A 17,224-nucleotide genomic window follows, 5' to 3' on the forward strand; every position below is an offset into this window, starting at 1 on the left:
AGGTCAGTAAAATTAGTGCCAGCAACCTTGCTACATACTTTAACAATGCTCTCCAGTCTGTTTTTGTTCTTCATAGACAATGGCCAGGTAATAAAAGAAAAGGTTAAAACAGACTCAATAAAACAGGTGTAAAACATCCTCATAAAAGTAGGATCAATGTTAAAGTTCCTCAGTTTCCTAAAAAAGTGCATACGCTGATGATGACCAGATACGTCATCATATGGGACAATGTTAGTTTCCATAGGGCAGCTTTGGTCCGCAACTGGTTTACAGAACACCCACTCTTCACTGTACTCAACCTCCCCCCATACTATCCATTCTTGTCCAATTGAAGAGTTCTTCTCCGCCTGGCGCTGGAAGGTCTATGACCGTCATCCCCCTGAACGCACAGCCCTTTTACAGGCAATGGAGGAGGCATGTGGGGATATTGACCAGGCATCATGTCAGGCCTGGATACAGCATTCCAGAATATATTTTTCCCGGAGCCTTGGACTACAGGACATTGCATGTGATGCAAAATGTTGTGGCCGGACCCAGGGAGACGACACGATGTAGACTGATTTTTTTTTGTCTCAGTGAAATTACTATTTTGTGTTTCAACTTGATGTGTGTAAATAAACATCAATACTTGATGTTTGGATCCCTGTATGTTTACAGAACTATGACAAAAGTATTACCTCAATCTGACATAGCCTACCTTGTGCAAAGAGAAAGCAAAAGCTAGATGTGTTTTTATTTATACCATCAGTGTGTAGCTGACACATTGTGTGCTTATCAATGTGATGGCTTGTGCTAACTGTTTGATACGAATATACCATTTTTACGAAGGTGTGAAGAATAACCCCTGGACAAATGTAACTGTACCATCTACTCCAGTAGCAGTCTATCCTCTCCTCATTCCTAACATTGCTGATGTGTGTTTGGTTATGTGGAAACAGCAGGCTACTCACTGTACTGAACAATCTCCTGCATCTTCTCCCAGACTCTGAACTTCAGGTTGCCCAGGTGCTTTGCCACATTGATCAGAGCTCCTGAAACCCTCTCTGGATCCTGCAGTGTGCACTGGGCTCTGGAATAACATTCAGGAGTCAGTGCTGCTGTGGGTTTGGGTTCAGAACCACAGAGAAGAGAGAGACAGGAGGCAGATCACTCACCTTTCCACTGTGCTCTTGTAGCTCTAGAGAAATAAAGGGAATAATGTTGGATAATATTGTTCTAATTACATCAAGCCACTGTTATATAAATTAACAATCATAAAGACACTTTGGTCCCAAAGCGACAAAGACTTACATTAAACCTGGACCAACATATTGTCATGTGGCAATGCTACCAATATTCCACCATACACACACATTTGGCAGTCAAGAATACCATGATCCTACATTTCAGGAAACACACACACACACGCACACACTCTGTCCATGTCCTGGCCCAAGCTCTGCAGTCCTCACATTACATTTATTCATTCAGATTACAGGTATACTACAAGGGTCATTGTCCCTGCAGCAACTCGGGGTTATGTGCCTTGCTCCATCAAACCCACAACCTCCTGACTTCTGCTTGGCTGATTAATAATGTTACTGTTATTATTAGGTCTTTTTGGAAGCCATGGACATATGGACCCCGATTGTCAAGCTTCTTGTTATTACAAAGTTTTTAGAAACACTTTTATCCAAAGCGACAAAGACTCGGAAATGAAACCTGGGCCGGCTAAGAGATTGTCAGGTAGCAATGCTACGAATCCTCCACACATCTGGTAATCAAGAACATTTTCAATCAAACTGAAAAAATAACACATAACACATAACACATAAATAACACATCCCGAAATTTAAGTCATCAGTTGATCAACTTTAAAGTAATTCATAGATCGTATGCTTCTCCTTACAAACTTTATATAATCAGTCTGTTGTCAACTCCTAATTGTACTTTATGTTTGAATTCTTCTGAAAGAATTCTTGAAAATACCTCTGACTACCATAGTCCCAGATCCTGATTTTTGATCAACTTTGAGCTACTACTGTATGATAGAACATGTTTTCGTTCATCAAAAAACAATGACGGAAAATTAGATGAGATTAGATTAGATTAAACTTTATTGTCATTGTGCAGAGTACAAGAACAAAGACAACAATATGAGGTGGAGCGTGTCACCAGCTTCAATTTCCTGGGTGTCCACATCTCTGAGGACCTCTGTTGGACCCTCAACACCTCTACCCTGATCAAGAAGGCTCCCCACGTCTCTTCTTTCTGAGGAGACTAAAGAAGGTCCACCTGTCTCCTCAGATCCTGGTGAACTTCTACCGCTGCACCATCGACAGCATCCTCACCAACTGTGTCACAGTTTGGTATGGCAACTGCTCTGCCTACAACCAAAAAGCACTGCAGAGGGTGAAAACTGCTCAACGCATCACCAGTTTCTCACTCCCCTCCATCGAGGCCATTCAGGGCAAGCAATACTTGTGTCAGGCGTGCAACATCATCAAAGACTGTTCTCACCCCAACCAGTGTGTTCACCCCACTCCCCTCCGCGAGGCGTTACAGGTCTCTCCGCACCCGGAACAGCAGGTTCAGAGGAAGCTTCTTTCCTGCGGCTGTCACCCTACTGAACTCTAGCTCTGCATCCCGGTGACAACCAACCAACCAAGCCCCCCGCCCAATGCCTTTATGCCTGTGCCTGTTGAGGTCTCCACGACCATGGCAACCTTGGCAGGGACAACAAGGAGGCGGACATGCCCAGTCCCCCCAGACCCACCTCCCATTGTCAGTCACATAGTTTTTTTTTTTTTAAGTATATTTTTTTGGCCTTTTATGCCTTTAATCAGACAGGATAGTGGAGGATGACAGGAAGTGAGTGGGAGAGAGAATCGGGGTGGGATCCGGAAAGGACCACGGGGCGGGAATCGAACCCGGGTCGCCGGTGTACGTTGCAGGTGCCCCAGCCAGTTGCGCCACGGCCAGGGCCGTCAGTCCCATAGTTACTGTTGCTAAGTTGGACAAGTTTGCAGGAAAGTGTGCGAGAATGCGTGTTCAACATGGGGACGCAGCACCCCCATTTAGCCGAGTGCAACAGTGTATGCTGGATTTCTGGGCGTCAAGTAATATTGATATATATTCAAAAAACAGAGGCCAGAAAGGCCTTCAGTATGCGGAAGGACACCTTCACAATGTCTGCTATTATCAACGAGGTGGAACACCACAAATTGAGGACAAATCAATCCGGTGTCACGGATCTTAATGGGATGCATGTTAACTGGGGATAAACAATTAGCACGTTATCACGAGCAGGTAGTTTACCTTATTTGCTGCAGATGTGACTCTGATTCAATAAACAGGTCTGTGCGATATATCAGTGTTTTTCAACCACTGTGCCGGGGCACACTAGTGTGCCGTGAGAGATCATCAGGTGTGCCGCAGAAAATTACCCAAATGTCACTAACTGGTCCAGAAAAGCAACTGTTGCATCAAAGAATTTATAACCACAGGCTCTCATTGATTGTATGATTGCACTATTTGTGGTATGCAGGCATTGTACAACGGGGGCCCCATATCCAGTATTCACAGAATCATCACATATCCAGTTCATAACAACAATTAAATTAGATATAGGCCTAGTCACCTACAAATGAAACAGAGGGCGCTTGTTTTATTGAACAGGTCTTGCATAGAAGCCATAATAAGGCCATATCTGTGTATTATTTGAAATTTTAGGCTATGGTATGTTTATTTTTTCTTCACACAGGATGTTAGTGTGCCGTGGGACATTTTAAGTGTCAAAAGTGTGCCGTGGCACAAAAAAGGTTGAAAAACACTGTGATATATGTTGTTGTGTCTATAACAAAATCTAACCATATTTCGAGGATTAATTGAAGATGGAACCAAGTGCGCAGCGCTGCTCAGATCTAGGGCTTTGACTTTTGCCCAAAAATCATATTCAAAGTTTGTTTGTTTATTAATATGACAAAAATTGAATATATTTGAATATGTATTAATAATATTTTGACCATTAAGGGCTGTATTTTGGGCCACCAGCGCATGGCGTAATACTCGTTATTCATTCGCGGAAAGTTGAATTCGTTATTTTGCACGTTTTTTTTTAAGCATTGCGCCCAGGGGTGTGGCAATTAACAACCTAGGGAGGGACCTAGCGCATTGTCTAAAAATCGCTATCATACACCACCTAAACCTGGTCAGAAGTCAATGGCGAGTTGTTCATATGCTATTTTAAGAGCGCATGTCAATAGTCATATTGGCAGGTGCACGCACCATCCTTCTATCATTCATGAACGCACAGCAGCGCACGTCCATTGCACGATTACAATGGGAAACATAATTAGAATAAAGATATTACGAAATACTGTACATCTATACTATTCACCATCATTTGCAAATTGGTAATGACGGTTAAAAGTGATTAGGGGAGAGGCGAGAGACACGTATGGAGCACAGCTGAAGACGCACTGTCACGAGATATAAGCAACTCCTCTGCAGGATAAATGTTGTTTTATTCAGTCATTTGAGCAACATTAGGGTAAGTGTTGCTTTTTCCAGCCTATGTTTTCGATGGTAACCCATTGTCAGTCAATAGTGAAAGTAACTGCATATAACTGTCTTGTCGTTGACTGACTCCTTGGTGAAGTTAGTTTCACTTTGCCAATGAGTTCAAATAATAGACGAGTGCAAATGCGTGAAGGCTATGCTAGGTTTTAGTAAAGCATGGTTTAAGAATGACTATTCCATACGGTCTCGCAAGCAGCCTCCTTCAAATGCGCCGTTGAATACCAAAATACCAATGCATTTATTTGACATATCGCGCGTTGCGCCGTTAAAGGGAATGACAGATGTCATTCTCATTGGTTTAAAATGATGTTACGCCCCAAACACACCCATATGACTGATTAAAAGACCTAGGAACACCTTGTTACGCCATGCGCTCCACTTTTGAGAACGAAACCCCTCCCAATGTGAACGGGACATCCTACTAAATTTGAATAGACTTTTGACGAGTGACGATGCACTTTAGAATGTCATGATAGGGCCCTAAATGTCTTCAGTAAGACCGATATTGGTGTCAAACCTAAGTTCTATATGTTCTGTCCACCAGAGGGCAGTGTATCAGTCAATGTCAACAGACTACGTGCACGAAAGGCTGAGTATTTATGCGTGTGTTAAAATTGTTATTATTGAGCATAGGGCTGGGCGATAAAACGATAGCGATATGTAAACACACCTCCCGCCTTACGTTGTCCATAAATAAATAGGGTATATAGCTTGCATTGTAGTATGTGCAACTCTACCAGAGTATGCGCAAGTAGGCCTACCTCAACACTGCCCCGTGCTCTCTCTCTCTCTCTCTCTCTCTCTCTCTCTTACTCACCCACTCACTCAACAGGTGCATCCCTCCTCAGCATGAACATGTAATCTAAACATTCACAATCGTGCAAGACGACTGGCTAAATTGCTATTAAATCTGGTTAGCATCATTAGCACGCTGCACGAATTTGTTCAAAACTGTTGCATTCAAATTGACTGCTAAATTCTAATCATCTCAATCCCGATGCAAATGGAAAAGTATTTTCCAAGACTCAAACGGGCCTGTCCCAAGGAGAAAAAGTATTCATTTGAAACTTAAACACACGTGGGGAAACTGAACAGTCTAACCAGTAGGCTATGATAAACTAGCAAATTAAGTTACTTTGTTTACAATATTTCCAGGCTTCAACCAGTGCTGCTTTTCATTCAGACTTATGTGCACATTTATTTATTTGAGTGTTTTTCATGATTGTGTTGCTATTTCTTTTCCCTGTTTGTTTTGATTGATAACTGAGGTGATTAAAATCAGAGGAAGGTTAAGTTTAAAATAAGTGTCATATGTCTATGTGAGCTCACTAAGCGGGAACCAGGATGCTAACTTCACCTACCAGAGCCCAGATGACCAATAATAGCCTTGCTAATGAGCTCGCTATTTTACTTCACCGGCGTGAAAAAAACCTCGGAATCTGAATTTAGAACAACGTTTACAAGCAAATACATTTACAAAAAATAATTTCCATAAGCTACAGGTTCGAATATTAAGAGATCCCTAAAATTCATTCGAATATCTTTAATTTTTAAAATAATCGAATTATATTCGAATAACGAAGTTCGGAGTCAAAGCCCTACTTAGATCCAAGTTCCCATGCAACTTGGGAGAGTGAATAGCCTGTTAAGCAGCTCATGTTGAGGTGGAGAGATAGCTTTGCTTCGGTAGGCCGATACTTATTATTTTGATTGGCTGCTTTAGAAGGAAGAGTTCAAATAAACATGATATACAAGTGTATTGAAAAGAAACCATTAGATCTATCCGAGTTTAAAGGTAAACTATGCAGTATTGGCAATTTCCTTACTGTTTTTTATCCGGTTTTTGCTTATTTTTCGCTTGCTCTGTCATGACGAATGTCTGAGAAACTCCATGTATTTGTATTTGAATGCAGTAAAGCAATTCGTTACACTCGTTATACTTCCTGACACTGAGGCCGTCGGCCTGCCGGCCCACAGTTGCAAGGGTGGTTTTTCCGCTCACAGGCGCTAGGGGGAAGCCAGACGGCCACCATTCAACCCGAAAAAAGTCATATAACCATTCCAATGACTCTGAAGCTGGTAAATGAAGGTAAATTAAGCTAAAAAACTTGCATATTAAGCTAAAAAACCTGCATAGTGTGCCTTTAAACCCATACTACGCACGACATATTGGCATGGCAGGCAGACGCTACCAAGAGCAACGTTGCAGAAGTGATGTCTTGCACTAGACTTCATCAGTGCCCGCTTATACTTAATTTAAATGTGGGTAATGTAGTAGGCCTAATATTGGTGATTTCGAGATTGCATAGCCTACAGCAAGGCATCGTTTTGAATCGGCATATATGATTTGATCTCTTTAGAAGACATTATCTTGGCTATCTCTCATTCAGCCATCAAGATAATGCAACAGTTAGTTGCGTTTGTGGAAAAAACTATCGTTAGCTTATTTCTGTGAACAGTCTTCTATCCCATGTTAAACATGGCAAGGTAGCCTGTGCCTAAAAGCTTAAAGTATTATTGTTGTGTGATAAGGAGATACGTGATTGAAGGTGTAGCCTATAGGCCTTGTTAGCGCGTCAGACTTCCAATCGTATGTGCTGAGTGTGCGAGTTCGGTTCCTTCAAGTGTAATTTTTTGCGTAGGCTAATGTCCATTGTCATTTCAATAGTGGAATCCAGGTTTAGTTATGTTTTTGTGTGTAGTTATGAACACAAATAAAGTGTATATTTTCGTAGGCCTACAAACTCAGATTTCTTTACTGAAAAGTAGCAGCCTATCCTATAGGCTCAATGCAAAGTTATGTGTGGTTAACGTTTCACACAGTCAGGGTATCGAATGTCACTTCTACAAGTAGCCTACCCCAGGGATATATTTGAACCTTTTTGAGGTCTTTAGTTATTTAATTAGGCTAAATCCCTCCGAAGTCCTCATTGTGACATAGTAAAGGGGGGCGGGGCTTGGGATTGGTCAATTGCACTACCCTTTCCCACCCATAGTGTTCTGTTTATTTACAAATGTACATACTGTTATACTTATCCTTATAATAGTTACACTTACTACTATCATAATGTTACTGCTACAACAGTGCACATATCTGTATATTGTTCATACATTGTTCATATTACATAGGCATATTCTACTCTTATAAGGTAACTGCTAATACACTGCACATAATAGATTTACTTTGTATATCACATTGCACTTTTCTGCTTTTTTTGCACTTCCCTGATAATCTAGAAAGATTAAGGGTCTGGCAAAGAGCAATGCAATGGCCCAACTCGAGGGGCGGCAACAAGCATGTATTTAAAAATCTCACTGCAAGCAATTGGATAACACTAGACCATGTTTACTCTGAATGATTTCAGACTTCGACGCAATCGGATAACACTACGACCAATGTGTACTGTCCTCCAACGCTGCAGCGCTGTCTTCATCAGTTTAGCTGGTTCCCCAGAATACAAGGGGAAAAAGTAACGTGCCTCATTGCTCTTTGCCAGAGTGTCTTGCAGAGACAATTCCATTGTGCTCTCGCGAGAACTCTGGATTTCCAGGATAGGACACTGATGCTCCCAAACAAAACTTCATATCTGACAGACAGGGGTTGAATCTGATCTTTTTATCCATTACAATCACTCATAGGATATATTCATAAACTATTACAGCCAGAATAATTTATCATTAAAACAGATCTAACACACTTCATTACAGACAGTGGATGGTTCCTACCTGCAGGAATGTGATGTCATCAGCTCCCATCTCCTCCTCTATGGCTCTGATTGTGTCTGAAAGAGATGAGATCTCTTTGCTCATCTTCTCAATCTTCTCCTTCATCATCTGACTCTTCTGCTCCTCTTCCTCCCTCAGTGCAGCTATCCTGGCTGCCTCTTCATCTCGTAGAAACTGGTGAAACTTCTCAAAGTCCTCCTTGATCTGCCTCTCTGTGTGTTGAGCCTGAGTCTAAATAAACAAAAAATCAAAAAAATATTGATCTAGTAATTGAAATCACTCTTGAAATTATTTGCTTTCACATGATGACGTTAAAGATATAACTGCTTTATTAAATAATCCCGATCTCACCTTAATATGTGTTGCTGTTTGGTCACAGATGAGTTTAACTTCTTCAAACGTCTCCAGTTTCTTCTGTAAGGGCTGCAGTTGGATCTTGAGCTCCTCCTGGAATGAATGAGCACAATTTTCAGTCTACACTGCAGTACACTTACAACACTGGCATTATGAAACCAAGTTGCTGCATGTGCAGGGAGTGTGTGAGAGAATATGTGCATATTCAGGACTGACATGGTTGATATGGGCTGATATGGGCAACACAACATGTAGAAAATGTATATATGGGTGTTACACATTAAGGGATATTAAAGGATAATTCCGGTATTTAGCACTTTGAGTCCCTTTTCTGGTTTGTTTTGGAAGAACTACAGTGGTGGACACCGAAATTTTGAAGATGGGTCCTGTCTTGACTTTCTGACTCGTTTTGAATCGCCTTTGACTGTTTCAGAGTGGCTGGCTATGGGCATGCACAAACATGTCCTTAAAACAACCCTTAACGTTCGTTTTCAAAACTGTGCAACTCACCAAGTAGTTAGTGGTGTTTGTTGATTATTAAAAACAAATATATCATCGGTGCAATGCATGATTTCAATCCGTGTTATTTGATACTGTCAAACTATTTTTTCAGATACCTCACAACTGCGTATAAACCTCCGCTCAATATTTGAGTCTGAAGCATAGACGGTAAGGTCTCGCAGGGGAAAGACTACAACTGTAAACAGACCCCCTTTCCATTTCCGGTAGCGCAGTAATATCAACGTGCAATGAGTCAATGGGATTTTACAAAATGCCAAATAAAACACGACAGAAACTGTATTTCGCTACGCTATTTGTTTTGGAACATCAACGAACACCATTAACCACTTGGTGAGTTGCACAGTTTTGAAAACGAACGTTAAGGGTTGTTTTAAGGACATGTTTGTGCATGCCCATAGGCAGCCAAGTAGTCAAAGGCGATTCAAAACGAGTCAGAAAAGTCGAGACAGGACCCATTGTCAAAATTCCGGTGTCCACCACTCTAGTTCATCCAAAACAAACCAGAAAAGGGACTCAAAGTGCTAAATACAGGAATTATCCTTTAGAGATGTGAAGAGATGTTAAGATATATAAGGCAAAAGCAAAATGAATGTGGAAAAATGTACATTTCAATGATTTAAAGAAAATTGGGTAAAATGGTAGTGCATAGGCTAATTACACCACATATCATAGTCTACAGTATAATAACTGCAAGAGATTTGCAAACGGTGGTGATATCAACTTTTACTTTCTGTTAGAGAAAGTTTAAGGAAAGTTTTGCTGCTGTACACACAGTGAATTCTTGGAATGACTGAGCGGGAGTGAAAAAGAGAATCAGAGTATCTCAGCTCAGACGTCTGGATGTTGCGCAACACTCATCAGTTGTAACAGCAGGGTGTAGAGTGCCATCTACTGGTGCACTAAAGGCATTACAATACCTTCTGCCATGACTGACTCACTTATGGATGAATAGATCAAGATGTGTGTTTTTAGAGCCCACTACCAGTATTACCAGAGTAGATTCTTACCTTACGTTCCTGTGCTGCTTCATCTATGGGGCTGAAGTTGTGATTTTTATGTTTCCTAGAGTCTCGACACACCACACACACAGGCTGTTTATCCTCCAGACAGAAGAGTTTGAGTTTCTCACTGTGCAGACTGCAGAGCACCTCAGACCCTGCTGAAGCTCTCTGACTTCTCTCCTGTAAGAAGGTCTCACACAGGTTCCTTAACGCCAGGTTAGGTTGATAGATCAGTTTTGAGCATTTCCTTCTGCAGTAGGGACATTCTCTGTGTCCTTTACTCTCCCAGAACTGCTGCAGACAGGCTTTACACACGCTGTGAGAGCAGGTTAAAATGACGGGGTCCTTGTAGATGTCACAACACACAGGGCAACAGAAATCCTCCTCCAGTTTAGAAGCCATTTTGTCTCTGCAGTAAAGTCTCTCTGTTGTCCTCAGTCTGGTTCACCAGCTTCACTTTCACTTTCAGCTGTCAGAGCAGACGTGTCAATTATAAACTCACTGTTTAACGCTTTAATTCAAAAGATTTTCAACCTCACCAGCTTCAAAGAGTTTTCTTCAGTGGTCCAAAAATTGTTGTGGACAGATGTTTCCTTTTTCTCACACGAGAGTATCTAGGACAGAGAATCAACCTGCCACACAACTTCACTTCCTGCTCTGGTTGCAGCCAGTGACAGGGAGGGACTAAGGTAAAGAAGGATTCTGATTGGTCAGTTTAAGTTATCAGACCAGTTCTTTGTTCACTGCTGCCACCCCACTGGAGTTCAGTTCAAAGTACCTTTTTGGTTGTGGGTGTGAACTGAACCTGCCAGAGACACAGAGACTGACCCCAGATCAGTGGACCCCACACAGACTTTGATCTTGACATTCAGGTTAAAAGTAGGCAGGCAAGAGTTTAACTCTAGACACATAACTACCTACAGTACTAACTACCTTGCAGGGGAATAAACTGTTTCAGTATATTAGTACACATATTGCAATTTTTGCATCAACGTGCACAGGGTTGCAGTACAGGGTTAAATATTAAGCAGCTATAGTTATAAAGACACATACAGTAACACTACTTACAAACAGCAGCTCAGTCATATAAATGTGGTGTGTAGTGTGTAGAGCAGAGCTTAATTTGAGCCGCAACACGCCGGACCGGCACCTCCAACGTTGGATCCGGAACCTTTTTTATTGGATCCGTCAACTCTTACGTCAATATAAAAAATAAATCGCCTAAACGAAAAATAAATAAATTACTGTTTGTGTAGTGTTCAATGTTGATATCTTTCTTATTAGTCTTTAGAAATAGGGGAAAGACCAAACAGGATACAACAAGCTAATCGAGGATTTGAAAGTGCTTTATATCCACAATATTGGCCACAGGAGGGTGACGCGCTGTTCGGGGAGAGAGAAGTTTAGACGCTCTGCCAGCAGTTTTGCATCGATATCCCACGGAATGTCATCAGGGCTTTTAGGGAATACTGTAACGGTGATAAGCAGGTAATAGAGGACCCTTGAATCACACAACAACTGAAGAGCCAAATTTATAAAAAATACAAGTTTATTAAAGATTTTTAAAAAAAACAACAGTCATGTAACACTTTATCGTTTCTAAAATCAATAAGCTGCCAGGAGATATCAGAGCGTGGCCGCTAAATGTGCAAAGGGGCAGAAAGTGCAAAATGGCAAAGGTCCATGTGACACCCTCAATACAGTGGGTAGGGGGGTCTTAAATTCTACGTCAGGGAGTGCAGTAGGGAATACAAGGCAAATGCTAGAGTTAAGGTCAATTGACAATTTCTAATCACGCAACTAGGCTACGGCACAAAAAGCACACAATTTAGTGACTTACTGAACACACTAGTCACATAAGGGTAAAACACTGTAAGGTGACAAAGTCCTACACACCACTAGGCTATAAGCATAAAGGTCACACCCACACACACTGGAGGGACTTTTTGAATGAATTAATCACATAGGGGTTTAAACACAGTAAGGTGACTTGATACACACATAGGTGATGAAACACACTCCATCAAAGCATCTGTCTGAGACCCCAGTATACACCCCTAAAGGCAGCGAAATTATGACCAGGTCGTAAACCCCTGTACTGTAGGCAGCCCTGTATAATTCACTATAACCCCAAAACACAATTACTTTAGTCCATGCCACACACTGAAAATGTCAATAAGAATCAGAAAACAGACTCAGTTCTGTTGAGCTTATGTCGTCCATAGACCCAGCCCCCGACTTGTCGTCCAATCCGTGAGCAGCGGCAGGGTTGTAACTTTCCCGATCGACCATTCGAACCCGCCTCCACGAATCGCGCTGTGAAAAGCAGGAAGTGAAATCAACGTCCCAAGCGAACAGCACAGACAAATTCACTTCTAGCTGAGCGTCGGATACGACATAGGAAAATCACTTCCCTTTAGTAGATGATTTTTGCGTGTGTAGCTTAATTAGATCGTTCTCCCTTCTTCCCAACGTCACTGGTGGCGTTGATCCTTAGTAGATGATTTTGTGTGCGTAGCTTAGTTAGATCGTGCTCCCTTCTTCCCAACGTCCTGGTGGCGTTGATCCTTCACACAGACTGTAAACAAGGGGAGGCGGAATCAGCTGGCACAGACGACATACACACTGGCTAAATCGTGCACTCGTTCACACAAGTGGATAACAGAGGCTACTTTCCTTAATGGTTGTAATTGTGGGCGTTGTATGATTTCGCCCTCTCTCGTCGGGTAGTTGATCATTCGTTCGGCCTTGCAGTGTGTTGCGAGTGTGGTCGCGGCTTGGCAGTGCGTCTTCCGGGATTCCAGTCTCCTGCACCGGTGCACATCTGACGACTTTATCCTGATGGATCACCAATCACGCTGCTGCTGTGTAATTGGGATATTCTCTGCACCTGTATGGGGGGAGGGCTCACACACACGGAAAACTACCAGCATACATACTTTTGTCCCAGCCCAATAAAAGTCCCTTGTATGCACATGGTTGCTCTGTTACATTTCCCCCCCTTCTGTAATGGTGCTCGTCCCGAGCACCTGTTGTTCCACTATCCCCCCCTTCCTGCTCGTCTCGAGCACCCATGTCACCACCCTTAATCATTGTCCTGTCCCTTGTCAATCATGTTCGGCCCCTTAAGGCCGGTACCGTACTGGTGGGTTGCCACGGTTGTCCCGGTATGGGTACCGACGCTGGGTCTCTTGATCAGTCCCGGGGTGGTGCTGGGGAGCTGGGTCGTCTTCCTGGTCGCCGTGGGGGTCTGTTGGTTGAGGCACAACCGCTGAAGGTTGCAGTATCGGGCCCTGGTTTAGCAGAGATGGGGTGGCTGAGGCTGAGGCAGTTGGGGGAGATGGGTTCTCCCGGTGGGCTACAGTTGGTCTTGTAGGGCCTGGTACTGGAGAGGGCAGGGGGACCACATTTACACAGGGCAAGGCAAGCCCCAATGGTAGGGAGTGACGGCGATCATCATCGCAACCCGGTCGATTCCCAGGGTTGTGGTTGACTGGTGGGTCATCTGGACAAGCCCGTAAGTTGTTACGGTGTATCGTTCTCACCGGGCCCTCTTCTCCTTCAGGCCGGATGGCAAACACTGGTCGGTCAGGGCGTGTTTGGGCGACCACCACGAAAGGTGTTGGGAGCCACTGGGGTGAGAGTTTCCCTTGGCCTCTTCTACGGAAGTTTCTTAGGAGAACTCTTTCCCCTGGTAGTAACGGCAAAGTCCTGGCGTTCCGGTTGTACCGTCTTTCGTTCCAGTTGCTACGGCGTAGGGCATGTTGTCGGACCGTGGCGTATGAGTGCAAGAGGGTCTGGTGGTGGTTTTTGACCCATTCCTGTAGATTGTTCCGTTCCTGGGGTGGAGCTACTTCATACAGCAGATCGATCGGTAGTCGGGCGTGGCGGCCAAAGACCACATAGTGTGGTGTCATCCCCGTGCTTGCATGGGTGGTGTTGTTGTAGGCCTGCAGCAGAGCCGGTAGTCGTGTAGGCCATTGAGCTTGACCCTCAGCTTCGATGGTACTTAGGAGGGATAGGAGCGTACGGTTGAACCTTTCGCAGGCCCCGTTGCCTTGTGGGTGGTACGGGGTAGTGCGTGTCTTCCTACATCCGTACACAGCACATAGTTGTTCCATCAAGGTCGATTCGAAGGCCCCCCCTCGGTCTGTGAGAATGTGCTCCGGGCAGCCAAACGGAACGATGAGTGAGGTCCACAGTACTTTTACCGTGGTCTGGGCACTTTGATCTTTGGTGGGCACTGCGAGGGCATAGCGGGAGAATAGGTCCGTTATCACCAGAATGTACTGGAATGGATCTGCTGGTCTTCCAAGAGACAGGAAGTCCAGTGCCACCATCTCGAAAGGATAGTTGGAGGAGATGGGGCAAAGTGGGGCTTTCGGCTGTGCTCCCCGCTTCCCTACCGTACAGACATTGCATTGGACCGTCCATTCCCTTGCGTCCCGACTCATCCCGGTCCAGAAAAATCTCCGCCGTAGCCATGACATCATTCTGTCACCACTGGGGTGGCCCGCCGCCTGGTGATAGTCTTCCCAGAGTTGTCGAGCCTGACCTGCTGGGACAACAATCTGTTTCACCGGGGCTCGGGTATCTGGTTCTGCTACGCACCTCACTAACACTCCATTGTCCAACTGTAAGTGAGCCCATTCGCGAAGAAGACAGCGGAGCTGGGGAGACAAGTAATTTGTTGCTGGATGCTCACCCCTGGTCTTCCACGCATGTAGGAGGGCCAAGTCTGGGTCTCTCTGCTGCTGTTGGGCCCACATCTTCGTGTCCTCTGAGGGTTCAGGCGATGTCATAGTTTGCGCCATGGCCACGGTGGTTTCGCCCGGAAGCCTTGAGAGGACATCAGCATTTACATTGGCCGTTCCTGGTCGGTAGCGGATTTCATAGGAGAAGTTGTTCAACTGTGCCACCCACCTTTGCTCCGTTGCCCCCAATTTAGCCGTTTGGAGGTGGACAAGCGGATTGTTATCTGTGAATACCGTTACGTGTGCTCCCCATAGATAGTCTTTAAACTTGTCCGTCATAGCCCATTTCAGCGCCAGCAGTTCCAGTTTGAAGGAGCTGTAATTCTGGTCATTACGCTCTGCAGGGTGGAGGCTGCGACTAGCGTATGCGATTACTCGTTCTCGGCCATCCTGTATCTGCGCTAGTACAGCCCCAAGACCGTCTAGGCTGGCGTCGGTGTATAATTTGAATGGGAGTTGGAAATTGGCATAAGCCAAGATGGGTGCACTCACCAGGGCTTGTTTAAGCGTCTCAAAGGCTTTGTTGCAGTCTGCAGTCCAGTTGATGGGTGCAGAGGGTCGACTTCCTTGGCCCTGGAGGAGCTGATGGAGTGGGGCTGCTATCTTGGAGAATGCAGGGATAAACCTTCGGTAATACCCGGCAAACCCAAGAAAGGACCGCACCTGTCTCACAGTTGTTGGCGGCACCCAGTCGCGCACCACTGAGGTTTTCTCTGGGTCCGTGGCTACTCCTTGGCTGCTAACCACATGTCCCAGATACGCCACCTTCCTTTGGAAAAGGTGGCACTTGCGTGGCTGTAGCTTCAACCCATGTTCACTGAGGCGATGGAATACCTGTTCCAGGTGTTGCAGGTGGGCAGAGAAGTGGGCGGAGTATACAATCACGTCGTCCAGGTAGATGAGTAGGTGATCATAGACTTGGGACCCCAAACATCTCTGCATAAGTCTCTGGAAGGTCGCGGGGGCATTGCAGAGTCCAAAAGGCATTCTCTCAAATTGGTAAAGACCAAAAGGAGTGGTGAATGCGGTCTTCTCCTGGTCCTCTTGTGCCACTTCTACTTGCCAATACCCACTTGCTAGGTCGAGTGTAGAATACCATTCGGCTTTTGACAGACTGGTCAGGGACTCTTCGATGCGAGGAAGAGGGAAGGAGTCTTTGTGGGTGACGGCATTTAATTTTCGGTAATCCACACAGAATCTCCATGCCCCACACTTCTTCTTCACAAGGACCACTGGCGCTGCCCAGGGGCTAGAGCTCTCTCGTACCACTCCGCTATCCAGCATGCCTTGTAGCAGGGACCGCAGCTCTGGGTAGAGGTTCGGAGGCACGGGACGGTAGCGTTCTCGTATTGGGGCCGCTGTGCCCGTGGGGATCTGGTGGGTGACCACCGCAGTTCTCCCGAAGTCCTCATCATGGGTGGCAAAGACATGTGACCATTTCTGAAGCAGACCCTGTAGTTGCACTTGTTGGTCTTCGTTCAGTCCCTCCCCTTGAAGGGCCAGTACCGGATGGCTGTCGCAAGGACTCTGTTCGACTTGTCGGACGTCCACCTCAATAGCTTGGGGGCCTGTGCTGCGCAGGACTAGAGCGTTTCTCCCCCTGACCTCCTGTTGGTCAACTTGGTCCACTGTGGCCAGAGGGCATCGCTGAGGCAACTCCAGTGGGAAAGGGCTTGGATTGCAAATGCGGAGGGGCACTCTTCCACCCCGGGTCCAAGCCAGCGTCCTAGCCACCCGCCACTCTCGGTCACACCCCTCTAGATCTTCGACAAGGACTGGGCAGTCTGGAAGGCCAGCTGCTTGTGGTACATGTGCCCAGACAATCGTTTCTGTCCAGGGAGAGAGCAACACTGGTGGTTGTCGTTGGAGTCGGGCTACCCCGTGTAGCTCTTGTTGTGTCACGGACGCTTGGGCCCTTTGGCAGGTGGCAAAGGCTGCGTCCCATACCTTTTCTGCCGAGGGGGAGAAGGTGGACTTGAATGCCGCGACTCCCGGGTGTCCGCTCTGGAGGATGCCTGCCCAACAGTCTTTCACTACATTCATCCCTAGCAGTCCATAATCTTTATTAATGCAATCGTCGCGAACGACTACCACCCCTTTTCTCTTAATTTCCACCCCCCCGATGTTAAAATCAAGAACAGCATACCCCACGTAAGGAATGTTAAGGCCATTAGCCGCTTTTAGAGCTAGCCATGATATGCGACTTGGATCTTGAATACATTCTTCTCCAAAGTGTTGTTGGAATAGTGTTTGGCTGAAGAGGGTTACCTGGGAGCCGGTATCCAGGATACAAGGGATCTTCTTCCC

The 17,224-nt window shown here is 45.1% G+C and overlaps 1 protein-coding gene across 1 annotated transcript in view; it reads right to left on the minus strand.

Moving 5' to 3' along the window:
* LOC143100170 (zinc-binding protein A33-like) overlaps positions 1 to 10,658 on the minus strand; it is a 17,380-nt gene extending 6,722 nt beyond the window's left edge. The window contains exons 1-5 of the mRNA XM_076263139.1: positions 10,170 to 10,658; positions 8,638 to 8,733; positions 8,287 to 8,517; positions 1,155 to 1,177; positions 951 to 1,069 (exon numbers count right to left, since the gene is read on the minus strand). Of these exons, the coding sequence (XP_076119254.1) occupies positions 951 to 1,069; positions 1,155 to 1,177; positions 8,287 to 8,517; positions 8,638 to 8,733; positions 10,170 to 10,565 (865 nt within the window). The 5' untranslated portion in view covers positions 10,566 to 10,658. The remainder of the gene's footprint in view (positions 1 to 950; positions 1,070 to 1,154; positions 1,178 to 8,286; positions 8,518 to 8,637; positions 8,734 to 10,169) is intronic.
* Positions 10,659 to 17,224: the final 6,566 nt, after the last annotated feature.

Source organism: Alosa pseudoharengus, unplaced genomic scaffold (assembly GCF_046254945.1).
Source record: "Alosa pseudoharengus isolate Yale_2024_CS ecotype anadromous, Long Island Sound unplaced genomic scaffold, YU_APseudo_1.1 YU_APseudo_1.1_scf_3, whole genome shotgun sequence".
Classification (NCBI taxonomy): Eukaryota; Metazoa; Chordata; class Actinopteri; order Clupeiformes; family Clupeidae; genus Alosa; species Alosa pseudoharengus.